The 26,510-nt window shown below is 43.9% G+C and overlaps 2 protein-coding genes across 9 annotated transcripts in view; one reads left to right on the forward strand and one right to left on the reverse strand.

The window, feature by feature from the left end:
- Positions 1–352, reverse strand: part of DCAF5 (DDB1 and CUL4 associated factor 5) — a 71,914-nt gene extending 71,562 nt beyond the window's left edge. The window contains exon 1 of the mRNA XM_027716905.2: positions 109–352. Within this exon, the coding sequence (XP_027572706.2) occupies positions 109–322 (214 nt within the window). The 5' untranslated portion in view covers positions 323–352. The remainder of the gene's footprint in view (positions 1–108) is intronic.
- On the forward strand, positions 97–20,654 carry EXD2 (exonuclease 3'-5' domain containing 2). 8 transcript variants are annotated; one of them, XM_027716916.2, is made up of 9 exons: positions 97–233; positions 11,305–11,713; positions 12,650–12,906; positions 13,929–14,055; positions 14,818–15,143; positions 17,449–17,555; positions 17,787–17,922; positions 18,670–19,026; positions 19,738–20,654. In XM_027716916.2, exons 2-9 carry the CDS (start codon positions 11,375–11,377, stop codon positions 19,952–19,954), a joined length of 1,866 nt encoding a protein of 621 aa, XP_027572717.1. In that variant the 5' UTR covers positions 97–233; positions 11,305–11,374; the 3' UTR covers positions 19,955–20,654. The 8 variants fall into 8 exon arrangements, with proteins under 8 accessions (XP_027572717.1, XP_027572715.1, XP_027572711.1 ...); XM_027716914.2 differs by lacking the exon at positions 97–233 and adding an exon at positions 9,859–9,942; XM_027716910.2 differs by lacking the exon at positions 97–233 and adding an exon at positions 9,961–10,044.
- Positions 20,655–26,510: the final 5,856 nt, after the last annotated feature.

Raw genomic sequence — 26,510 nt, forward strand, 5'->3', positions numbered from 1 at the left:
CACCGCGGCTCCCCTCCCCCCGGGCCGCGGGGGAGGCGGCCGGGCAGGAAGATGCTTCCTGGGGAGGGGGTGGCGGGAGGGGGCGAGGGACGGGAGCGTTGGCTTTACCTGAGACCAGCCACTGGCCTCCATTGTTGGAGAATTCAATGGCATTGACACAGCCGAAGTGGCCCAGGAGGTCCTTCTTGTAGAGGTTCCTGCAGCCCCGCAGGCGTCTTCGCTGGAAGTCTTGGGTGAGCAGGGGGTCCCCCTCCAAGCCCCGCTGGGACAGGAACCCCACCACCGACCGCATGCTGCCCCCCCGGCTGCCTCTCCTCCTCATGCTGCCGCCTGCGCCGCTCCCCGCCGCTCCTTCCCCCGCCGCCCCTTCCCCCGCCGCCGCCTCCCCTCCCCCGCTTCCCCCCTTGTTATGGTTATGATGATTTTTCTTTAGCCAGCCATGGCAGAGAGGTGTTAGACACTCCGCCGCTTCCTGATCCCGCTGGCTCCTCCCCGCTCCCCTCAGCAGCTGATCCTCAGCTGCAGCCCGCGCCTCTCGGCCCGGCTCTAGCGTGGCGCCGCCGCCGGTTAACTCGCTCCTGGAGCGGCGCGGCGGGACGGGCGCACTCGCCACCCCGAGGAGCTGCGGGGACGTTAACGTTCGCCACTCCGGGGGCTTGTGGGGGACGGGCACGGTCACCACTCCAGGGACCTGCGGAGAGTAGGACACGGTCGCCACTCCAGGGGCTTGCGGGGAGACGGACACACTCGCCGGGAACCTTTGGAGGGAAGGACGTGTTCGCCACTCCCAGGACCTGCGGGAGGGACGTTAACGTTCGCCGCTCCGGGGATCTGCGGGGACATGGGCACACTCGTCACTCGGAGGACCTGCGGGGGCCGGGCACACTCGTCACTCGGCAGCCCTCACTCGGGGCTCTGGCTGCCGCCTGCGGCCCCGCGGCTGGCAGGGAGGTGGCGGCGGGCGGGCAGGTGCTCCCGCGAACGGACGTCGTCCCTGATCGCGGTGAATGGGAAAGGAGCCCTCCGGAGCTCCGGCCGGCCCGCCCACCGTTGGGTCCTGCGGTCAACGCACCGGAGGGAACATGAGGGGGAAAATACCCCAAGTGCGGGCGCGGTTTGCAGTGAGGCTTGTCCTCTGTAAATGCTGAATGATTTCTGCGGGAATCCAAAGCATGACGGCTTTAGAATTCATTTTGTTTAGGGGTTTTTTTTGTTGTTTTCTCTATGATAGTTTTTATGAGGCTGTCAGAGGTTTTACTGCTTGCTTTCTGCTCCTTCCCGAGCAACACTGAAAACAGGAGGGTTGCCCATCCCATATGAGTAGACTCCCCTGCAATCCCAGAAGACTGTTGGAAATATAGAAGAATTTTCTTCTCTTACCCTCCAGTATCAACTAAAACTCAAAAGACAGCCAGCTAAATAGGTGATACTGATCTGATGTCCGCTGTTAAACAACATCCCAACCTTTATGTTTCTGGGGAAAAAAAAAATCTTTTGTCTTTCACAGGATCCTGTACCTCACACGTAATATCTGATGCCATGTCAGACAGCAGGAGTGTCAAAGAGTGATGTCCGTGAGGTGCTGCACAGAGCTCCCAGTCCCACCTTGCAATGTCTGTCTGAACATTCTCTGCGCACAAAGTCAGCAGCTTGAAACTTTCAGGTCTGCATTTCCCCATAGGCATGAGGCATGGGTGAACTGGCACCAGTATCTAGGGGAGATACAGATTTTGGAAGGTGAGGAATTAGCTTGACAGTCCCAGCCATCTTTGTGTGCCACTGCACCATCTGGGAATTAGGAATCTCTAAACTTTAATACAAGCAAACAGAAAAACCCTTCCTGACATAAACTGTGATATGGCAACATTACTGAGTACTATTAGACTTCTGCCATGTTCCAGTGACAGTTTTTCTGTAGAAATTAAAATTATTTCATTACAGAAAGTCAGTTAAGTGCTTTGGCTTTCTTCCTGGTTAAGATTACAGAAAGAACATGAAATCCTATAAGCCATGCCTTTTACTTGACAACACCATAGCCTTACTTTTCATCATCATGGCTGGACTTTGCGAACAAAGATTTGGGAAGGGCTCTACCCATGTTTGTTACAAGCGCACTGGTGGTTAAAAAGGTCAATACGAGACAGGCACGTCCGGTTGCAAAAGGCACAGCAGAAAGACTCCTTAGATGATATATTCTGCAAGGCACAAATCTTTCTGCGTTGTCTTTTCTCCTCGAGAGTGATCCTGCATGCTTTCTCAAAAGCATCAGCAGTGTTATAGATGGTGTGTCTCCAGACCTCCCGATTGGAGGCCAGAGTAGACCAGTTATGTTGATCAATATGGTCGAGGCTGAGATGTTGTTTCAGGGAGTCCTTGTATCTTCTCTTCAGGGCTCCTCTCATGCGGCAGCCGGTGGCGAGTTCACCATAAAGCAGGATCTTAGGGAGGCGGTGGTCCTTCATCCTTGAGACGTGTCCTGCCCAGCGCAGCTGTGTTCTCATCAACATGGCTTCTATACTTGTGACTGCTGCTTGTTCTAGAACAGATGTATTGGTCACATAATCTGACCAGTGGATGTTTAGGATTGTACGGGGACAGCGTTGATGGAAGCGTTCTAGGAGTTGCAAGTGGTGGCGGTAGATGACCCATGATTCAGATCCATATAAGGATGGTACCTACATTCGATACCATACTGATGGAAGCCTTTTCAACTTAAGGCGACTGAAGGCCTATACTAAGACCTTAAACCATCTTGTCCAGGAGCTGCTTTATGCTGATGACGCCGCCCTTGTCACCCACACAGAAGCAACCCTGCAGCGTTTAACATCCTGCTTTGCAGACGCTGCTGAACTCTTTGGGCTGGAAGTCAGCTTAAAGAAGACAGAAGTTCTCTATCAACCAGCACCTCAGGAAGTCTTCCATCATCCCCACATCACCATTGGCCAATCAGAGCTCAAATCAGTCCAGCAGTTCAATTACCTAGGTAGCCTCATCTCCTCAGATGGTAAGATTGACGGGGAGATAGACAACAGGTTAGCAAAGGCATATAGCGCCTTCGGAAAGCTTCATATAAGAGCTTGGCAAAATAAACACTTGAAGAAAAGTACAAAGATCAGTGTGTACAGAGCCATACTGCTGTCTACTCTCTTATATGGATCTGAATCATGGGCCTTACTTTTAACACATAACAAAAGTAAATAACAAACTTTTCCTTCTAACTGTGGGGGGAGGGGAGAGAACGTAAGTAATTACTAACATTAACAATGTTAATATTAATAATTAACAATGTTTCATAATTGAAGTGAAAACAGAGGACATCTTCTACATCTGAACTATACAAAAGGGTTTTTCTAGTTACAGTTGTTGATGGCCAACTATTGCTATATATCATGTCTAGGAACCCTCAATACAGAGAGGCAAAGACCTTGTCCATCATGGTTTGTGTTTATTACTTTAGCCTCAGACACAGGTAAATTGCGCTGCTATAAAATCATTTTTATAGCTCTTCCGTCTGCATGCCATGAAATTCTGTGCCATTACAATTATATCAGAAACTGTTGCTCACTTCTGAATTCCTAACACATGGTTCATTTTTTCCCCTTTCCTAAAGTATTGTTCAGGTTGAATATCTTTGGATATCTTTGGTTCCTGTATTGAAATAACACAATAAAATCTCCACTGTTTTTTCTCCATGTTCTGGATCCAGTCTCTAGGAAAGCTGTGTACTTACATGGTCTTACATATTAATAAAATTATTTCCTAAACTCTCAGGGCCAGGATTTTTAGGAAAAATCTAACTGAATTTTGTTTGGTTTTGGTTTGGGTTTTTTTTAAATCACATTTGTAAGCAGATAGAAAGATGATATGTTGTCAGAATTTGAAAGAAAAATAATAGCAGATCGCCAATCTGTACTGTTCAATGAAATATTCTCTCACATGACCATATCAGTTTAAAAACCAAATTGGTAAGCATTTTTTTCACTCTCTGATTCCTTTGTTTGAATTAATTTTGAATATAACACCTAAGGAAATTTTCATAGTCTATACTGGTAACATCTTCCTTTGAAAATGCCAGAGTGCTGTTACTCTCCAAACACATACACTGTTGTCCTGAGTCATGCTGAAGTAGCACCAATGAAGCATCTTTGTCTGCTTTAATAGGAACCTTCTGCAGCTTGGAATGGAATCAAGGCACTGACAGTAGTTACTCAAACAGATCTAACTTCATCAAATTGCTGTTCAGTGGGACATGTTAGCATGTGGGGTGCTGTACTGAGATGGAATGGTACAGACAAAACTGGATTGAGCCTGGACAGACTTAATGGGCAGACGAAGTCAGGGTTTGTTTGTACACGCTTCTTGGGCAGCTTAGTTCTGCAGGACGATTATAGTCTCCTCCATACCTCAAAACCACCATGAAATAAAGCCCCCCAAAAATGTGTTGTTTGGAATTTCAACAAATAGGCAGTAGAGGAGAGAAGTCAACTGGAAAGGAAATGAGAGACAATTAACAGAGTTGTAGACTTGTTGTAGATGCCCTTGGAAATGAAGGTAAGTAAATAATGTTTGATGCAATACCAAAGAGGGAACTAGGAAAATGCTTCAAATAGGGAAGTGATGATCTACCTAAACAATCTTGGGTTGCAGTTTCAGATTTGCTTATTCCAAGGCTGTGCATAGTCCAGTCTCCCAGCAGTACTAAATTGATCTGGATCAGGTATGGACACGGTGTCACATTGCTTTCACAGTAGCTTCTGTCCATGCTACAGAGTTTTTGTTCTGCCTCTGGAAGGACTGGCAATAACTGATCTGGCTTTAATATCTGCTGGTACAAAGTTATCCCTTCAACATTTTTTCCGAACAAATTTGAATTGGTAGAATGAGTTAAATTCCAGTAGTCATTTCCATTTGATGTCTGTGGTATATTTGATTATTAATAGGAGGCCTATGGTCAGCTTTACTCTATTGTCGGATCATGACATTTAGAGCAGTCCATGGCTGTTGTGTTATGAGCTGTGTTGGTTAATGCTGTAGGGAGATGTATCAAGGCACTCTATGTATGTCAGCAAGAGAACTAAACAAGGCTCTTAGCTGCATGGATGGATCAAAGGACTTTGTCTTGGAGCTACCATATAGAAATATGTATCCTGGGTGCTAGGATCTACAAAGAGGTTTCAGTCAGACCTGACAGTTGGCAAACAAGCTTGAATGGCAGGTAAATGCTATCCACACATATACACAATGAAGATAATAAGAGGGCTTTCAGGGAAGAGTTCTAGCTCTGATAAGCTCTAACTTCCTGCTAGTTATCCACAGAAGAGAGAAAAAGAGTATGATTTGAGCTTGGATAGAGAGAGATAGCTCTGGGGAAAGGAGCAGATCCACAAATCATCTGCGGAGAGATATTAATTTATTTGTATTTCAGATGAGATAACTCAGAGATAATACGAGACCATAAAAGGAGAAGACCAAGGATACAGCTCTCTGAGAGGCTGTCAAACACTTGGAAGGCTTAAATAGGTAAAAAGAAAAGTAAGTGAAACATGGTCGATTGTGTCAGGTTAGAGAGAATGAGCTTTAAATACACTTTTTTGAGTTCTGTTGAACTTTTGAATGGCTTTGGTTAATCTGGAGCGGAAACTGAGAAGTTTGGGCACTTATAGTTGGATGTCTGTGGACTGAGTCAGAGAGAGTGAGCATACAATTAGGAAAGTGGAGCAGAGTCAAGGCTTTTATTAATTTGTTTATACTTTTTTTTTTGAAGGGAAGTAGAAACAAATGGAGGGTAAGCCAAGAAGACTATATCATATTTTAGCCATATAATTTTTAAAAAATAATTGTCCTTGTGTTATTCCTTCTAGTGAAAATGTGATGGCTTCTAGGCTTTTTTCCTTTTGCTTACTAATTTCATGGACCAGAAAGATAGAAAGAACAAGGATTGTTCTCTCAAATGTATATTTGACTCATGAAAGTGTCCCAATGAACGCCAAAATCAGCACAGGCTAGTCTGGAGTGCCCAGATGAGAGCTGAGTTTTGGGAGTGGGGAGGATATACTCTTAGCAGCCATAAACTGTGAGGCTGACTGAATATGCCTTCTGGGCTGAACCACTGGGATAAGTTAAGTGCTCTTCAAGAAATGGAATTGTGAAATTCCTCTTAGCTTCTACATAAATAGTGAAAAGAGTTGGCAATTAAGAAAGAAATACATTGATGATGATCGACGCTAATACAGCTCATCCTCATGGGATCTGGCAGCTTACATACCTCCGAGAGTGTTTTTTTCAAATTCTTTGCAAACCCTGCAAACTTTGGCAGATTCCTGCAGTGAGCAACCACTGACTCATCTTTTGGCTTAGGATGTAGTTTCACTGAGGTCTGGCTGTATGGTGAGTTACTACAAGGAGTTAAACCATGAGAAATCTCAATTTTTTTTCTGTGCTAGCTTTCCACTCGCTTAATTCCTTGAATCAAACTGGCCACCAGCGTTTGCAGAAGTGAGGCTGTAGAAGAATGCCAACAGGTAGAAGAGGGGAGCAGAACTGCCTTTTCAACAGAAGCTAAACCTTCTATCCACCTTGTTGCAGTGTGAAACTCCACCTGTAGGATGTAGCTTCACAGTTGATTGAAACTGATCTCATTCTGACTTCTTGAGGAAAGAAGAAATCCTACTGCCTGCCCAGTATCAACCCTCTTAAAACAAACCTTGCTCAAAATGGCTTGTTTGCACATGTAGGTACAGGGTTACTAGCATCGACAGGAGAAAGATAAATCACACAAGGAGTTGAAATGCGAGTTCGGTTCTCTTTTGTAGCTTGGGATGGGGCCCCAAAGAGAGTGTTATTAATGAGCTACTGGAGACAGTAGGTACTGGGGACAATGAGCTCTCTGCTCATTGTCTGCTACCAGCAATTTAGTCTTGACTGGAGCCTCTTTCCTTTGATATTCCACAATCATTGATTTTCCTTTGAACACTGAGTCATTTACCCTGGTCTTCTCCCTCCTAAAGGATGAGCTAATATAATTATAAAAATAAATTTTTTTTCTGTGATCAGCAGAACAAGTGAAGCCTGGTTTCCTATGGACTTGTCCTGATGTGCCACTGCTGTGTGCATTCTCATATGTATATGCAGTGTCTGCACATGCTTGCCATTTTATCAGTGACAGCTTTATTACGACCTGTTTCATCGATTTGGCTTTTCATTTCACTTAAGTTACTTTTGTACAAATTTAGATGGAATTGAGCAATGGTTTAAACATGCTTTCTTGGCAAGGAAAGTGTGGGAAATAATGGGACCCACAGACAGAAACACCAACAGACAGTGTAATTGCATAAGCCTTCTTTCCTTAAGAAATCAGGCTAAAATTGAGTCCTTTGACAGAGACCTCTGCAGAGATCTCAGATTATGCTACAGAAACAGAAAAGTAAATCTTGCTATTTACCATGTAAAGGCTTCCAGTTACCTGTTGTAACAGATTTCTTATACATAAGGCTAAGCCAGCAGTTGGTGTTTACTCACTTGGTTACCTTCTCTCAGCAATGCCCCCATCAGGTATTGGGAACTTGTTTTGTTGTTTTTTGTTTTTTTTTTTTTTTTTTTTGCCAGAGTACACTCATGCATCAGTTGCTTTCATTTATTTTTAATTCAATCTTTATACTTGAATAAATGGCTATGTACATAGCAAGACAAGCTGTTAAAGATACTTATGGTTTACAGGACTCTCTAATGTCAGTGATGACATGAAAAATAAATGCTTTAAATGCAACCAGGGATACAGTCCTGTTACTTGGAAAAAAGCTAGCATCTTCTCTTTTAGACTTTTATTATGTAATAAATGTTGCGGTATTTTATTGCTTTTTTCTCTATTGTAACTGTACACTTAAACTTCTATTACTTTAGAAACTAAAGTAAAACATTTGTAAAAGGAAAAACTGGCCTATTTCAAAATTTTGTGTGGATGCCAGTTTATTAAAAATGGGTCCGGCTACAAACAATCTTTGCAGATTTGTTTGGTATTCTGAGCTCATCTTGAGCTTTGAGAGAGTTCTCTTAAGAATGCCTTACCTGCCCCACAACGAGGGACCTGCATCCTGGAGCCCAGACAAACCATCTTCTTAGGTCTCCTTCCAGTCACCTGGGCCTTAAACAAGTCTGTTGTGTCCCCAGGTGTTACCTTTTTCCCTTGAACTCGTTTACAGCCAGATTAGTCCCCGGATTCTCTGACCCATCATTACAGAAATGTGGGTGCTGGAGCAAGGGAGCAGGGAGCGAGCAGTCAAATCACAGGTACAGCAGGAAATCTGGGACTATCCTTCCAAGTGGCCATCCAGGTTTATGCTAGACTACAGTGAACAAATAGAACAAAGCATTATACCTTGGAGGGTGGGAGGTGTGAAGGGAAGAGAGAGGGAAAGAAGGAGGCAGAACATGTCCACCCGACTACAGAAACTCAGTTACAGCCAGACCCCTCTAGTTTTCTCTCCTGAGCATACATGTGATGCACTTTTCTTCTGAGCACAAGTTGTGTGAGGAGCTTCAGAGTAGTGCTGGCTCCTGCTTGGTGACCTCCATTTCACCTGGTCAGCTGTCTGGTGCATTGGAGCATAGGGGATGGATGGAGAGGCTGTGTCCAGGTCGTGACTGTAAGGCAGATGCAGACCTTCCCTGTTGAGGAGAATGAACCAGTGACAAGATGTGCGAGATTGCAATGCTTTGTAACCCCTAGTGGATTAATATAAAAAATGGATAAAAATCTCTTCACTGTAGAGGAGGATTGAGATGCTTTGCAGAAACACTTATTATACAGAAGCTGTAACTCTGAAGTATAAAGCATTTGTGCGCTCAAAATACAGACACAAGTCAATGGAAAACAAACTTCGCTGGTGTGACCCCACCACCAGTGAGATCTGACATGGTCACACCATGTTGGCTTAGACCAGGTCCTTAGAACAGTAGCTGCTCAACCTTTAATAGCCTTGTCATCTTCTTTCTGATTAAGGGGAGGGCCTTATTTGCTCAGAAAAGGGCTCTTCTGGAAATCACTTGTGTTCCTTTTGTGCTATCAATAGGTCCATACAGCATTCTTGAGTTAAGAAATAAGAAGGGGGACAATAAAGATTGAGCATTCACTTACAGATGGAAAAAAATACTGCTTCTACAGAGATTTTCCCTGATGTCAGCCATTAGCTGCTTTGTTGCACTCCTTGGATAATGTGTGCTCAATGCCAAGTCTTTGCTAGGGAGATCCTCCTTCCCTGATGATTGTAAGTGGCAAAGTTAAAGCAACATTTGATGCTGTCAAATTGTTAAAGCAATCTTTCTTGTGGGTTTAATGTCTGCTTCAAACAGACACTGCTAGCTGGAATTCTAACAGCACAAAAATTGGGAAATATTTGGAATTGTAAAGGAATTGTAAGAAATTGTGTGCTCAAATCCTTTAATTTGCAACAGAATTTGGTCTGGAAACGTGTTTGCTTTTTGACAAGGATGGCCTCAAAACTTGATGATCATAACCCTGACCATAGCAGCTGCCTGAATACTCATTGTCCCTGTTTTGCAGTGTCACGTTTCTAACGGTCGTATTTTTCCACACACAAGGGAGGAACAATTGTCATGATTATTCCTCTGTTAACTTCTTGATACTTACCGCTCGATTTCCCCCCTCTTTGTTTTCTTCCAGTTTGCCACTTCGAGGTGGCTACGCATTCCTATTTATTTTCCTGGCTGCCTTTGTTCTTCCTGTTCTCTCCGGTCCCTCCTGCCCGAGGGGCTCCCCTGTCCTCCGGGTCGGGTGGCTTCCACTGCCCCGCTGCGGCTCGCTCCTCGAGCCCTCCTAATCTCAGACAACAAGCCGCTCTTTTCACTCTCCTGAAAAGAGCTCGCTTTTCAGTATTTTTGCCAGCGCTCGCTGCCCCGGCTGAAGGCACGCTGACGCCTGTCCAGGTACACAGCCGCCCCAACACCAGCTGCCGTACAACATGGCGGCGCCCGCCGCCCGCCCGCCCCGCCGGCACAGAGGAAGCGTCCGCCGCTCTAAGCCTCCCGGTGCGTGTGGCGACTGCCCCGCGGGGGGTTCCTGCCGCCGGACGCAGCCGTTCCGCGAGACGCAGGCAGCGAGCGGGTCGGTGGGCGCCCAGCGAGGCCCGCGGGCGGGCGGCGGGGCCGGGCGCGGGGGGGAGAGGCTGCTCCGCGCGTCCCGGGGGCGGCCGCGCCCGCAGGTGCCCCGGTACGCGGTCCGCTGCGCTCGCGGCCTCCCGCCTGCTCCCTCCGTGCCGGAGCGGCGTCCGGGCCTCTTCCCGGGATATCCCCGGGCGAGCCTAAGGCGGGCGGCGCTTTCGCCCTGGAGCCCTGGGCCGCCCCGCAGGAGCGTTCGGCTCGGGCCCCCGACCTTGGCACCGCTGCCCCCGGGCTGGGCAGGGTCCGTGTTGTCTCATCGGGGCTTCCCTGCCCCGGCGGGATGGGGCATCCGCACGAGGGCTGCCTGGGATCACGGGCGGGAGGGGCTGTAAGGGCGAGTGGCCCTGCTTGTGTTCAGCCTTCTGGCTCTGTTTAAGAGGCGGGAGGGAATTACTGTCACTTCGCAGGCGTTTAGGCAGGTGCCCGGCCCGTGATCGGGGTTCTGACAGCGGTTCTGCAGAGCTGTAGCAGCACCGACACCAGAACTTCTGCTTGTGTGGGGAGAGTGCGTCAGGGCAGCCCTTTAGAAACTACGGGTGGGTTGGGAAGGTGGGGATGCAGGGGCAGGATTGATTTCAGTTTACTGAAGGGGTACCAAGGTTTTGTATGATAGCGGGAAAGCTATGTTATGAAAAGATGCTGCTTCTTTAGCGCTTTTCAATGCCCGAAGAGCCATTTGACCCTAGTATGGATGTGAATGTAATGGACAAATGCCTATTGTTTACTAATGCATGAACCGACATGCTTATTCTGCAGCAATTCCATCTTGCCCTTGTTTAGGTTGATCTAGTTCCAAACTGGACTAAAAGATGTTGGTAATAACCATGACTAGTTTATTTTTGGAATATCAGAGTTTGTGGAAGCATCCAGTTCCACCAGTATAAAATAATGCATTCCCTTTAAGGTTTTCTGTGGTGTAGTCAACAGCAGCATTCAGTCTCCTGTTACTGCTCAATCCACAACTGCAGTGGTCTGTCCCCAGACCCCCCAGTCTAAGTGGGTCCTTCTTCTGTCAGGATCACAAGTTGTGGCTAGGACCTTGCTATGTATACCATTGCATGTATTTAATATCTCTAAACACATTTCATTAAGTTGTCCTTAATTTCCAGCTCTCATTTTTCTTTGCAGGCCATGGTGAAATCCTACAATGCCGTTTCGTGTGGGTGAAGTGAAGGGATAGAAAAGGAAATTAAAAAAAATGCCCAAGCAAACAGCAGTGACAATAACTTTGGCGACCCTGCTGGGTGTTGCAGTGGGAGGCCTGGTTTTGTGGAAAGCAACCCAACGTCGGAAAGGAAAAGCATGCCATAGTAGTCATCAAGAAGAAGCAGCTATAAAGTCGGGAGATGAGAAACTCATTAAGACAGAGGATAAGGAGGTGCTTTCCTTCTTCAGATCTCCCACCTTTTCCTGGGTAGAGAGGACCCTTGGTGCAGACATAGTGATAGTTTCAGAGCAGGAGGAGTGGAATCGTGTTGAACCATTGCTGAAGAAGGAGCTGGAGAAGTGGCCGGTGCTTGGAATTGATTGTGAGTGGGTGAGTGACCAAGAAGCGCCTCTCCTTTAGATTGCAAATTGCAACAGTGAGGGTGGGGTGATTCCTTTGTTTAAATGGATTTTCTAGGACTGTTGAAACTGCCTGTGGGATTGTCTATCCTGACAGCAGTGAAATAGCTGCTAACTTTGATTGCTCTTACCTTTAAGTATGCTATGTTTTTAATTAACTATTTACTGAGCTCCTGTGGTAAATCGACTTTACTAAATATAGTTATAATTGTATGGCTAAATGTAGCATTATGTGTTTTGTGTACTAGCTCTTTGAAGGTAATTTACTAGAACTAGCTTGGGTTTACACTATTTTAAATCCGGCCACATTTTTAAGAAACAATATCTTAAGTATAATAAATCCAAAAAGAAGGATAATACTGATATGTAGATAAAACTCACCGGGACAACCAGAAAGTAAAGTTCCTCTTTTCCTTGTACATTTGCATGTCTGATCTCTCAAAACAGGCTTTAAGCCATTTATAAAGCCTGTTTTTACCATTGTTTTGGCTGGAAATTTATTCACCCCACAGTCATTACTACAAGCCACAGTTAAACAATGAATTTGCCATAAACATACATACATACATATATATATATATATATATATATATATATATATATATATGTAGTGGGTGGCTTTGTGCTGATGTGGATTAAGAAATGTGTCTGATTTCTTTCACCAGCTCCGCTATGAGGGGGAAGGATGAAAAGGGGAAAGATGCTCTTGTAGGAGTGTGGCAAGAAGTAGCTTGCCACAGTAATACTGTGAAACAGATCACATAATTTACAGTGAAATTTTAGAGATGTAACAACACTTGACTGATGAGTATTTCCTGTCTTCAGTGGCCTCTTTTGCAATTTGCTCCAGCTCCCGCATTACTAATAATACTGTAACCTGGACTCCTCGTTTTTTATTTCATTACAGGTATCTGTGGAGGGAAGAGCAAATCCTGTATCCCTGCTACAGATGGCTTCTTCCAGTGGCCTCTGCATTCTTGTTCGGTTGCCCAGGCTTGTTGCCAGTGGACAGACTCTCCCAAAGACCCTGTTGGACATCATGGCAGATAGTACTGTGTTGAAAGTTGGGGTTGGATGCTGGGAAGATGCTTGCAAGCTGCTTCATGATTATGGCCTTCCAGTCAAAGGGAGTGTGGATCTGCGGTATTTAGCCATGAGACAGCGGTAAGTGCCTGAAGACAGAGGCAGCTCTGTTGGAGGCATCATTTGAGTTGGAAATATTTTTAAAGTAATTTGCATATGCTGAATGATATCAGTCTGGTAGGTCTGAAGTTCTCAGGGTGACTTTAGAGAATGGGCATTGACAGCTGCAGCCCAAGAACATGTCATGCCTCTATTCTGTGGTCTTAATGGAAATGAAATCTTCATGAGGATTTCATTTGCTAATTGTGTCTGTTAGTCTTCTCATGCAATACCCTTATGCACTTTTCTGAGTATCTGCTTCAGCTTTTAAGAAGTCCAAGCACAGTGATGTAATGCAGTGAAAGTGATCACTGTGTCAGCAGATGTTTGAATGCCTAGAAGTGTGGGCTACATGTGCCCAGAGCATGTAAGTAGAACTGCAGAATTTCAAGATTTCTTGAAAAATTACTAAATAAACCTGTTCTAATTTTCTCTTTTAATAAAAAATGCTTCTGTGGAAAGGTTACAATTATGATGCCATTTTTTTATCCTTCATTCTTCCTAAAACAAAATGTTTTACTTGCCTGTATCCTTCATGTACAGTTATATGGATGTCTAGGTGTGGTATTAGTGATCTGGGCCATGGGTTGGCTGACCTGATAGTGCCTTTTTATCACTGAGGATGGACTTCTTGTCTCTAGTGGCCAGCATTCCTCTGAGTCATTCCTGGCTCTTTGGTTCCTCGTGAATCCCTAGGGCAGGCGGTCCATCACTTTATGATGGAACTCGTTAGTTCAGAAGTGAGTATTTCAGAGGCAAACACTTCAGCCTTGACTGTTTTGCATATTGCAGACACAAGATAATTACTAAATCTAGAAAGGACATTTTAATAGAGGGGAGGGAGAGGGCCTTTAAAGCTGACAGGAAGCTCTCTGCTGTTTGGGAGTCATGCATCATATGCATTATGCTCTGGCAGGTTCAGGGTCTATGAGGCCATCTGAATTTATATGAGTGTATACTTTAATTTTTAATATGTTTGTTTCACTTTCTTTGTTAAACCGAAGGAAGGATCTACTTCACAACTGCCTTAGCCTTAAGTCTTTAGCTGAAAAAGTCCTGAACTGCCCACTTGACAAATCTCCTCATGTGCGTTGCAGCAACTGGGAGGCAGAAGAACTGGCACAAGATCAGGTGTGTCTTCCACTTCAGTTTGGTGTTTTGGGAGGAAAAGTAACCTTCTTAGTAGAAAAAGAGGCTTTACCACAGGGAGATCTGAACCCCTTCAAGGTCTGCCTCAAAACCTTATGTGTGACTGTGGTCTAAAGTTAATTTCAGGCTCTCTACCTGCATTTCTATTCTTTTCCTTGAAGATCATTTCTACTGTTCTCCCTGGATACTTGACTGTTGTTTTCCTTTAGTCCTGAAAGACTGTAAGGCAAGATCCCTGGAAGAAGTGTTTCCAAAACCTCACCTTTTTCTTACTTTCTTTTCTTCATTCTGTAGCAGTCAGTGCAGACACTGGAAACCTTCTTTAGAGCATTATAGTTTCCCTGATTGCTCAGTTTCTTTAGTCAAGCTGCAGATGTCTGCGATATCAGTGACCAGTAGAGGGAGTGACAGGACAAAGAACCACGCTGAATATTCGTAGCCAGGGGAGGGCTTGGTGGGGTAGGAGGGTGTTTTAGGGCCTGGCTGATCTGAATTTTTTCATTCCCTTGCAGTTCCTGGGGGCACCCATGAGTACTTCAAGTCTGACTGACCCTAAAAATGTGGGGTGTGGTGATGTTATGACAGTGCCACTCAACTGGCAAAACTTTGAACTTCAAAAGGAAATGAATGCAGCTTCTGGCTTTACTGTACCAAGTGTTGAAGACTAATAATGTTTGGCAGTATTTGCTGTTTGTCCGTATCTATCTGTCCATATCCATGCTGTTTGTCTGTGCTTTTCTGCAGATTCTCTATGCTGCTAGGGATGCCCAGGTCTCAGTGGCTCTGTTCCTCCATTTGCTGGGATTTGCTGGCCTCCCTGCTACATCTGAAGGTGAAAACTCTGTCGCTGCTTGGGAAAAAGCATTGGGTAAATGCCGGGGCTTGGTGGATATCCCATTTAGAGGAAGAAAGAGTGGCAGCACAGGAGAGGAGAAGAGTGGAGATGGACACTCCCCTCAGAAAACAAAGAATCGGAAATCTTGGGTGAATGGCCAGCCCTCTGGCAATCATCAAGTGAGAGATCCACGGAGGCAGAAGCGAAAGCCTCTGGGCGTGGGATATTCTGCACGGTAAGTATATGAGCACACTTTACTCTTTGCACCGCAGATGGAAAACTTTGAATGTTGCCTCCTGCTCTATTCATTAAACAAAGTGGGTAATATGAGCTAGAAAGGAAATGCAGGACCTAACAGTCATGGGAGCCAGATCCTGTTTCTGTGTTCCTCATTTCTCTCTAGGTATTAAAAGCGGGGCAGCACTTGGATCTGTACTAGGTCATGAACAAGTTAAAATGTTGTCTTCCACTTTTACCCTTCCTTCTCCTGTGGAAGCATTAGCCAGAGAGAAGAGTCCCAGCAGGAGGTGTTATTCCTGGGGTGTCCTGCAAAGGGCCAGGAGTTGGACTCGATGATCCTGATGGGTCCCTTCCAAGTCAGCATATTCTATGATTCTGCTGACTTGGCAGCTGTGCCTTTTCTCCTCCAGGGAAAAGGTGGCAACTGCATAGAGCTTGTCCTTTTATCAGGATCTGCCTTGTGGACTGCTGTTTGTACTTTGCTGTCCCATGTCACTATGGCCACAGAGATGGCAGAGTACTGAGCAGAGATGAAAGCTGAGGTACCAGAGGGCACAGGAAGGAACAGTCTGTGGTAGCCCCTCTGTTGGCCTGGGAGAGAGAGGAGGGAATGGTACTACTTTGGACTTGCAGAGGCAGCTGTTGCTGGATTCAGGATCACTGTCTTTGCAGGTGATTTTTGGGAGTGGATCCTAAATTCTTATGGGCTTTTGCTAATGAGAGTTCAAAACTAGTTGGAGAAGTCTCTTTAAGAGCAGTGCAGTTGAAGATGTGGGGAACTAGTATATTTGGTTTTGTTGGGATACAGTCTAATAAAATTTGTCACTGGATATATGAACTAAAATTGTATGTAATTATCATTGGGAAAGAAAGCCAGACATTTTAGTATTTGTTTTCTCCTTTTTAAGTTTATTGGATTGGCAATGGAGACATCTTAATGTAGTCAATAATATTGATTTCATTAGCAGTCATTAACAATGTTGTGTTTTATGTAGCAAGTCCTTCCAGGTTTTTTTTTTAATTTTTTACTGGGAGGCTGTGTCATGCAAAACAGGAGTACTGCGTCTCAGGGGAGGATTAAAATTTAAACAAAATTGCTTTCCGAGTTAAATTGAGATCTCCCCATATTTGTTTATTTATTTTTTGTTTTTAACTGCGCTTGACTTCTTGAGAGATCTGTAGACTCAATGTTTTTTATAGTATTTACAGCAGTGTGGCTCTGGTCTGTAGTAACACTGGATGTGGTTTCAAAAGTAATTTTCCACTCTTCCTTTCTGTTTAAGTCTGTTTAGTTTTAATGTTTATTAATTTAAAGTTGGCATGTACTGAAATTGTCATGGTGACTAAGTTGAGCTGTTGAACTGCTCAGTGGAAGGGACCTCCTGTATCATTGTTTTGTTGGGGTTTTTTCCCCTCATGGACCTCAGAAGAAATCCTTCTGTCAGATTATATAGCCTGTACCTTTTAGCTGGTACAGCTCTGCTGACTACAGCTTGTACAATCTCGCTGGAGAGAAGAAACTTTTCCTCAGTGTATTGTGATGTGTCTGGCCAGTTCCAACCAGGTCCTCTCTAAGCCCGATCTGTCCACTCTTCAGTTTTGTTTGAAGGAGATTGGCAGAGTAAGGAAACACTTTCTCCAAAACAGTGCCCTTCCACACACTGCCGCAAACCACCAGAGACTGCTCCACCAGAAATTCTTGTCCCTACCATAGGTTGGGGCCTGTTTTTGAGGGCCTCAGCTCAGCTTTGTTGTTCTCATGGACTCATGTGTTTGAGTCCCCAACTTTTGGAGACTTTTTGGAGCATTTCTCTTAGGTAAGTGAAGTAATTGCTATTCACACTAAGTTTTAGAAAATTTTTCTTAATAAAGGTTTTAAATACAGCCTTAGGCAGCCAGTCCTTGAAACTACCTCGCCAGTAAGTTGACACTCTCTTTGAGCTTACTCTTGGCTCATCATCCTTTGTGACTTCAATTTTCTTTTGTTTTCTAATTTAATTTTTTTAAAGGCTGTCATAATTGATGGCATCTCTTGAAAATTGGGGTTCAGAGTTACAATTCTGTTGGCAGCAGGAGAGCAAAGATAGCTTAGAGTTAGTAAATCCTAGGTAAGTTTTAGATGTACTGCTTCCATTACCAGCAGCCTGTGCAGTCTCAGCAGCCTCAAGTGTGTGTTTAGGGGCACTCCTGTGATTTGGAGGAGGCTGCGTGAATTGGAATGTGGCACCAATGGCTACAGAGAGCTCTGGGGTTTTTTGGCATGCTATCATAGTTGCTGTAATGCTGTCCTTGTTTCACAGAAAATCTCCACTGTATGACAACTGCTTCCTGCATGCACCAGATGGACAACCCCTGTGCACTTGTGATCGCAAGAAGGCTCAGTGGTATCTGGACAAGGGGATTGGAGGTAGGCATACCAGATTTTTGGGTGGTATTTGAAATACAGCTTGTCTTCTCTCCTCTCTTCTCTCTTCTCTTCTTTGTTTTTTAGATAATGGAGCATGAATGTTTTGTATCCTCTCTTATTGGAAATACTGTTTGGGATTTGCTAGGATGACTCTTACATTGTAGCATTGTTATTTAAGCTTTCAAATTCAAATTTGTTTTGAATATTCTCTCTTTGCCTTTACCCTTTTAGAACTAGTTAGCACAGACCCCTTTGTTGTGAAGCTGCGGTTTGAGCCTTCCGGACGTCCTGAGTCTCAAGTTGATTATTATCTGACAGTCAAAGAAAACCTGTGTGTTGTATGTGGCAAGCGAGAATCCTATATCCGGTGAGTTGTTTAGTGGACACGGAAAAACTGCATCTTTTAAAACAGAACTGAGGTCTGCATCTAGTTTGGCATCCATTGCTTGGTTAGTGGCCTGAAACATTATGCCTATTCATGTCCTGGATGAGCTGTCACTATTTGAATGCTCTGTAGTTGTATGTGACTGGGCAAGTTTGAAAGTGAAGAGACCGGCCTTTTCTCTGAGGGGAAGGTGATATCGATCCTAGGAAGAGCAAAGCTCTCATGGAACATGTATATGCTACAGTTTGAATGAGGGGGGCAGCAGTGTGCTGATACACACTGTTCAAGCGGTGTCCTCTTCTGAAAATAGTTGTTCTAGTCCTTCTACTAATTAATCCTTATATTTTTGAAAGGTTTAGGTGAGCCTGAAGCTCATGAGGTCAAAAGGAACAAGATTTTTGTCTTTGCAGCTGCTACTGATTAGTTGAGAAATATACTTCTCATAGAGCATTACTTTATTTTTTTTTTTACAGTATGAATCTTTTTCTTTTTGATTGAAAGGGATGAATCTTTGGAAGGGGAAAAAAGGGAAATGCAGAAAACCTCTAGAGACAACTACAAATAAAAAGAATAAAAATAATGTCTTGCTGTACTAAGATCTTGATCCTGGTAATCTTTGTTTTCCTGGACTTTAAGTTTTAGGTAACACTTTCTAGACCAGGAAGAGGAGTAACTGAGGAGTAGCAGCTCCAGACAAATGTAATGAACTGTCTGTTTTGTCTTCTCTAGGAAGAATGTTGTTCCTCACGAATACCGAAGACACTTCCCCATCCAGATGAAGGACCACAACTCCCATGATGTGCTCCTACTCTGCACATCCTGCCATGCCATTTCCAATTACTATGACAACCATCTCAAGCAGCAGCTGGCTGAGGAGTTCGGTGCCCCCATCGGCTCCGAGGAAGGTGTGCGTCTGCTGGAGGACCCTCTGCGCAGGCAAGTGCGCTCGGGAGCGCGAGCCCTGCTGAATGCGGACAGCCTGCCTGACCCCCGAAGGGCAGAGCTTCTGCAAAGCATCAAGGACTTCTTTAACACAGAGGCAGTCACACCAGAGATGCTCCAGGAAGCAGCTGGTCTGGAAACCAGGTATAACAAGCCCATCAGTAGGTGTCAGATTTTGGTAATTTATATTGCATTTCTTACTGGTTTTGGTTTTGTTTACACGCTTCTCCCTGCAACCCAGCAGTGATCTGTGAACTGCAGCTCTTGTTTCTTCCCCTCTTTCCCTTCCTCTTCCAGCATCTTCTGTTCTTGCTCTTCATCTTCCCCTCCAACACTTTATACTTCTTTTGAAGGACAGATCAGGAAGAGAGGTTGAAGGACAATTATATCGGAATTCTTCACTTTCTCAAAGCCTCCCCAAATACCTTTTCTTAATGAGTATCTAATCTCTGTCTACATGAAATTGGTATTTTCTCCTTTTTATGCTCACTGTTATTTGTAATATGCCAATCTTATAACTCAGAATCTATCCAGGCAGAGAATTCAGTGGCAGGATCTGGAGGGTCATACAGTTCTTGCCTTGAGAAATTTGCAGTCTGTATCCTAAGGAGCATGTAATGGACCTAAAGAGCTTTGTTTAGTGTTGCTGTCAAAGAAGAACACTCTCAGTTCAGAGAAACCAGCTTCACAGTGTAACTGTGTTCTGGAAAGCAGTCTGGCATTGAAGCAGAGCTTAAAACTCTCCCTCTTGGTTAGCTTACCATGTGTCTGTAATTAAACTCTGCAGCTGAAAGTATCTTCAGTGTCTTGGTGTTCACTGGAGACTAAAACTAAACTCTGCTTATATCTTGGCAGGGTCTGCAATGAGAGCTACATGCCACATGGACTGAAGGTGGTGCAGTGTTTTGCTAAAGGAGGCCTGCGCTCCCTTATGCAGTTGGAAAGACGCTGGCGGCAGCACTTTTTGGACAGTATGCAGCCCAAGCACCTCCCAGAGCAATGGTCAGTGGATCATAACCACATGAAGCTAATCCGAAAGTATGGGGAGGATCTTCAGATTGAGCTGTCATGAAACTAACTCCCTGAACTCCGGATAGTGTCTAATGAACATATGTAACTGAAGATGAAAGGACTATTTTTATCTCCATGCCTTCACTAACACCTGGGTCTGGGTTTGCAAACACGTAGCAGTAGATCTGCCAGATTTGACATTTTTATAGAGTTAAATTTGACAGTTAGATCCATTGACTTGAACTTTCAGATGGTTTGGAATTTTTAATCCTAGTCTGTCATTCACTAGTTCAGTGCAAGAGTGATATACTAAGGGAACTTGTCTTCTCAAAGTGACTATGGAGAATTATTTTCCTCAAGCCTCCGGGATACTTGATGCCTGCAGACCATCTCTCAATACAGAGCACAATATATGAACTTTTCCACACTTTCTGACATAAATTTGTGCCCTTGGCTTCACCTTTAGAGTCTCTTGATAAAAATCTTTCTTGGTTTTCAGTGCAGTTGTACTCATATGAGTTCTTCTTAGAGAAGACCCCCCTGCCAGAGAGAGATTTCTTGTTTGGAACTGGCAAAGAAAGCTTACTTTTTTGCAGATTCTGAGGTGTATCAGCATTGCAGATAGGCCTGAGCAAGTTTCCTGGTGGCAGGTGCCTGATGAGAAGTAGCACTCTGACTCTGGCAGTATGGAAGTACCTATGCCAAGTCTTTTGTTAAACAGCTTCCAGCAACACACAGTTTATAAAAATGTTCTTTCCTAATTCTGGTTGTCTGTCTTGAATAGTGTGCACATGCCTGCAGGGCTGTGATCTTGTTGGCATTACAGAGACAGGGTGGGATGACTCCTATGACTGGAGTGTTGGAAGGATACAGGCTGTTTAAGAAGAACAGGCACGGAGGTGTCTCACCTTCTGTGTCAATGACTGGCTGGAGTGCATGGAGCTCTGGCTGGAGTTCATGGAGCTCAGCCTAGGGATGGATGAGGAGTCAACCAAGAGTTTATGGGTCAGGATTAAGGGAGGGCAGAGACAGGTGACATTATGGTGGAGGTCTGCTACAGATTGCCCAACCAGGAAGATTGAGTGGATGAAGCTGTATATAGACAGATAAAAGCAGCCTTGTGTTCACAAGCCTTGGTAGTCATGGGAGACTTCAACCATCCCCATATCTATTGGAGGGACAACACAGCAGGGCATAAGCAATTCAGGAGGTTCCTGGAATGTGTTGATAACTTCTCCAGAAAGCCAGCCCCATCCTGGGCTGCATCAAAAGAGGCATGACCAGTAGGTCAAGGGAGGTGTTCCTCCCCTCTATTCTGCTCTCGTGAGACCCATGTGGAGTACTGCATCCAGCTCTGGGGCCCCCAGCATAATAGAGTGAGTCCAGAGAAGGGCTACAAAGATGATCAGAGGGCTGGAACATCTATCTTATAAAGACAGACTGAGAGAGTTGTTCAGCCTGGAGAAGAGAAGTCTCTGGAGAGACCTTATTGCAGCCTTTCAGTACCTGGAAGGGACTACAGGAGAGCTGGAGAGGGACTTTTTACAAGAGCACATAGTAGTACAACAGGGAGGAATGGCTTTAAACTGAAAGAGGGTAGGTTTATGCTTAGATATTAGGAAGAAATTCTTTATTGTGAGGGTGGTGAAGCACTGGCACAGGTTGCCCAGAGAGAAGCTATGGGTGCCCCATCCCTGGAAGTGCTCAAGGCCAGGTTGGATGGAGCTCTGAGCAACCTGGTCTAGTGAAAGGTGTCCCTGCCCATGGCAGGGGAGTTGGAACTGGATGATCTTTAAGGTTCTTTCCAACCCAAATCATTCTATGATTCTATGAATAGCTCTTGGGGAGTACCTTTTCAGATCAGACTGAAATAAGTACAGGTTTCTTAAAAGGAATAAGAGGAAACAAATTTAAATTAAAGACCAGCATCTTTTAAGAGAGCAGACCACATATGGCAAAAAAATGGAAAATCTGGTGTTCTGTACCTGGATTTGGCATGCGTAGTGGTGAGCAGGTCATACTTGCTCCATTCTCGTTTCCCTACCTCTAACATGGGACTAATAGTACGTAATTATCTCACAAGGGTGTTGTGAGGCTTAATTAATACATGTGTTTATAAAATGCTTTGAAAATATAAGCTAGTGTGTGCTAATTATTACTGTTGGTTTTTAAAATGTGCTGCTGTCTCACTTTCTTAAATATTCATTTTTTGTCTGGTGCTAGACCTTAGTTAAATATAACTTTTTAAAAATACATACTCGTTTCTGTAAAATCACTTCTGATGATTTTGATTGCATGAGATGAGTGTGCTTCTACTGAATGATGAAGCTCTTATCAACTTTTATATGTCTCTGTAAAGAAGTTTCAGTAAAACCCTTATCTTATTTCACACTACTGCGTATAGCGCAGTTGACCCACATTTTATTATAATGTTTGGGCAGAATCCTGGACCTGCTGTGATCATGGCTGAAACTGTCTCTTATCAGATAATTCAAGAAATTCCACAGGCCAGGGGTGAAAATCCAGTTTGTAGCAGACACTGGTTAAGTAGGAGCCGTGGAGGAATGGTACATTAATGTCATCCCAGAGGAACTGCAATAGCAGCATGAGGAATCAAAGATTCATGATAAATACTACTTATCAGAGAGCTGCAAATGAGACCATTTTCATTATAAGGGCAATTTTATTTCTTTCCTGTATCACTGGCAGGTCTTAACAAAAACTCATCTAGCCAAATGTGGTTTGTCTCTGTGCTCATTCACACAGCTGATTATAATCTCAGCAAGAACCTCCTGCCTACAGCAGCAGCTTGGATATAACTATTTCTCTCCAAAGCATTTTAAGCATGTGTTCAGATAGTGCTATATCCTGTCTCCATCTGATCAGGGTGTCGAGAGCTCTTTGCATGGCTCAGAAACTACTTTTCAGTCATCGGGAATATAAGGTGTATCTCACATCTTTTATTCTGCTTTGCTTTTTCTCCCTTTGTTCTGATGTAGGAACTGCTGATAAAACTGGTTTGTTTAATGGAACTGATTGGCAGACCATAGGGTTAGGGTCTTTTCTGTTTATTGAGACAAGAACATAATGTTGAGACAAGAATTGGACTATGGGTTCTCTATTGTTAAGAAGACAGAGGTATCATTGAAGAGGTTTCTTTCCAAATCACTTGTTCAGAAATAGGAACCGGCAAGGAAAACTTACTTCACAAATATTTTATAAACTACGATTCTTTGCTATTTGTAAGATACTCTTAACTTGCATCATTTTAAGTCAATCTGAAAGAGGAGAAGAAATGATCTATTTATTGTGCATAAATATATTATTTTTATATTATTATGATTTTAAATTTTCTGTCAGTCTATAGATAAAACTTCTTTGTATGTCTTCATTGGTAATTGTTACATTCTGTAAAAATTTACTGTTTTACCAGACTTACCACTTTTGAAGCTCTTTTTTCCTTTTTTTGCATGCCTGCCTTTTATTTCTTTCCCCATGTCTCACCCAGTCCATACGAGTCCATCATTCCTTACAGTAACACTGGACCTCACCCTCTGAATTTCCCTTTCCAGTGCTTTTCCTGATCTGTGTATCAGAGATCAGCTGTGGAAGAGCCCATGCTAGCAGCAATACTGTACTTCTAAGCAATGTGACAGCAAGTTTGCTCAGGTATGTTTGAATAATGGGTTCAGATGCTGTCCTTGGCCTGGTCATGTTGATCAGTCATGATGGCTACACATCTACATTTTCAAAAAAAAAAACACCCTAGTTTTTTCTCAACCTGAGCTTTCATCTAGGTTGCTCCAAGTATTTTACCTTAACTAGGACCCTCCTTCACTTAACCATGCACATCCATTTTGTCTGTGAAGGGAAAGAATTGCAATGCCTCTCTGTATGGACTGGGTTTCACAATATGGGATTTTTCTTTCTGTTGCTCATCACTTCACAGTTGTTTGTCCGAGATATGCTGCCAGAGATGGGGGAGAGGAATCTTCCCTTTTTTCCTGGTGCTTTGTGCCACCTGCCTCAAAATGGTTCTTTCAGGTTAGTGGGTACATGTTTCCAGAGGCAGTCTTCTGGAGTGGGAGTAGCAGCAGCCCCTGTGGCAGATTAGTTTGCCTTCCCCTATGGGCTACAAACTGATTTCTGTCTTCCCAAACACTACAGTTTGTGTTTTTCTTGATTTTTCAGTAACTTAGACATTATTGCAAGGTGCAGGAATTACCGGCTGAGCAGCATTTTTAATTGTCTGTTGGAGATGCAGTAAGTGCTGCATTTTTGAGCAGATCATATATGACATGTTAATTATGCTGCTGACAGACTTGGCATTTGGAGTGCCTTGGTTTTCCTCCTTTGACAGTCTTTAAAGGTCCCAGCTGTCACATTTGTGACTGACAGGACTGAAGACAACATATCCCTGTGGGCTTCTTGCATTTTTCTCTGTTTGGTATTCAGTAATGGCAAGGATGGGAAGCTCTCTTCCTGTTGCATTTCTATTGCTCTGGCTCCTTAGGGAATATCTGAACTCTGCACTATTTCTAACATGGTTTTGGTGTGAGTTTTTCAGTGAAGGCAATGTGGTTAGCCTTGAGAAGTACCTCATTGCCTTGGCCTTGTGCCTAAATGCCTTTGAGGAACTGGGTCTATTGCATGTATGGAGGGAGTCTCTAATGAGAAGCCACCAGGAGCCCTTGCCAGTCTGCAGTGTTCTGTACTGATTTAGAGGCACCTCTAGTCTGAACCAGGAAATCAATTCCCATCACTGCTCCTTGATCTCCTCCTTCTATCAGGCCTCCAAAGTAGCCCAGACCTGTATGACCTTCTTCATTCCCACAGGCTGACATAAACTTTATTCTGCTTGGTATTCTAGGGGAGTACGTGCCACTTTTAAAGTCCTTTCTCTCTCTTCAAGTATCATGTTATTTGTACAAGGACTTTTCCCCACCCTCAGGGGTACATTGTTCGGGAGAAGGGTAGAGGCAGTTTGAGGTAAGTGCAAAGACAACATACCCAGCTTTCTCTGGGAGTTGTTAAAGGAGCCACAGTGTGTCCTCTTGTATTAGACCTGGATTAAGGGAGTTTTGTTAAATGCTTTTACAGATAAAGAGGGTAATGCAAGAGCCAACATGGTTAAGCTTAGTAGAGGAAATCCCCCCCCAAAAGCCAAATAAACATGCATGGAATGTAATTTCTCATATTCAAAAGAGATTCCTCTATCACTGTGAATTCTGCCGTGAAGAGCAGGCAGCTCTGGCAAGGATTTTCTGTGCCAAGGTTAGTGCTGCATCCTCTCTTGCCACTTAACTGTAATGGAGATTGTTTCTGTCTTGAATTAGCCATCGTAATGCTACCTGGGGTCTCAGTGGTGTTGGTCGCCAGGAAACAGAGCAAAACCATCTTTCTTTTATTACTTTTCTTTGCAAGCTATTCGATAAGTTCAGCTTTGAGATGGAGGGAGTAAAAATAACAGAAAAAAAAAAGAGAATGGAGGCTTTTACTGTAAAATAGAGATGTCATCTTCAGATAACAAGAAACCATTTCCTTGTATGGGGAAAACTCCAGCTTCCGCTATAGATGATGGAAAATATGGTTTCTATCTTTCTTTGCTTAAAAAATTGAAAGACTGTGCAGTAGTTAAGGAGCAAAAAAAGAGAAGGCATTTATATATCTTGACATGAATGTAACAAGTCTGAGAAAAAGGTACTAGGCAGCTGTCAGGAATGCAGGCCTAAGAGAAAAACTGCCTGTCCAAGCTCCCTTCACAAAAAACCTGCTGCTCTAAGAAGCTACTTCACATTGCAGCATGCTCTGTGGGAATTTGACATGTATCTGTTTCACATTGATTAGCAGCAAGTCCTTTCCAATTGATTGTCCTTTGAAAACAATGTCAGACAGTACTTTGCATCAGCTGAGACTTGCCAGTTGCTTTTCCTTTTTGCCATGACTGTGTCCAGGACTTTTAGCCGTAAATAAAAGCAGAGAGACTGACTGCTGGGGCGTGTGAAAATATGAGCGGGACTCTCTTTCAATGCACTATGAATAAAAGAATCATTATCCCTACTTGTCTAGCAAGGGCTATGGAGAGTTCAAATCTGAACTATAAGTATGTGTGCATAGATTTATGTCAGATTTTTGCTATTCAGATAATGTTTTCCATATGTTGTAAAAGCATTACACTATCTTCTGTCCCCCTCTGGTTCTCCTGTGATATAAGAGTAGCAATACTAGATATTGTTCAGCTGCATGTCTCAAAGCACTGTGTTAGTGTTTTAAAGACCAGCTCCATTTTACAAATATTTTTCCCACACTAGAAGAAGAGTTGGTCCAAGCAGTAAAATTGGAACTTAATAAGTCCTTACAGAGCCCTGGGAAATATCAGATTAGACCGCCCATCTCTTGACAGATTGCGTACAGAGGAAAAAACGGCCCTCAAGTATATGTTCTGTGCACCATAGGTCATGCTGAGTGTTAGACCCTCAAGAATACCCAAATACTGTTTTTTTCTCTGCCTTGCAAATGAGCATTGGGACTCTTAGTGCCGCTGGGCTCTGGCACCATTAGCTCCATGCCCCCCAGTTCTGCTCCACTGCTTTCAAGGTTTCCAGTGTATAGTGAAA

The sequence above is a fragment of the Pipra filicauda genome, unplaced genomic scaffold, assembly GCF_003945595.2.
Source record: "Pipra filicauda isolate LSUMZ 115617 unplaced genomic scaffold, ASM394559v2 scaffold6_size6359152_pilon, whole genome shotgun sequence".
In the NCBI taxonomy this organism is placed as follows: Eukaryota; Metazoa; Chordata; class Aves; order Passeriformes; family Pipridae; genus Pipra; species Pipra filicauda.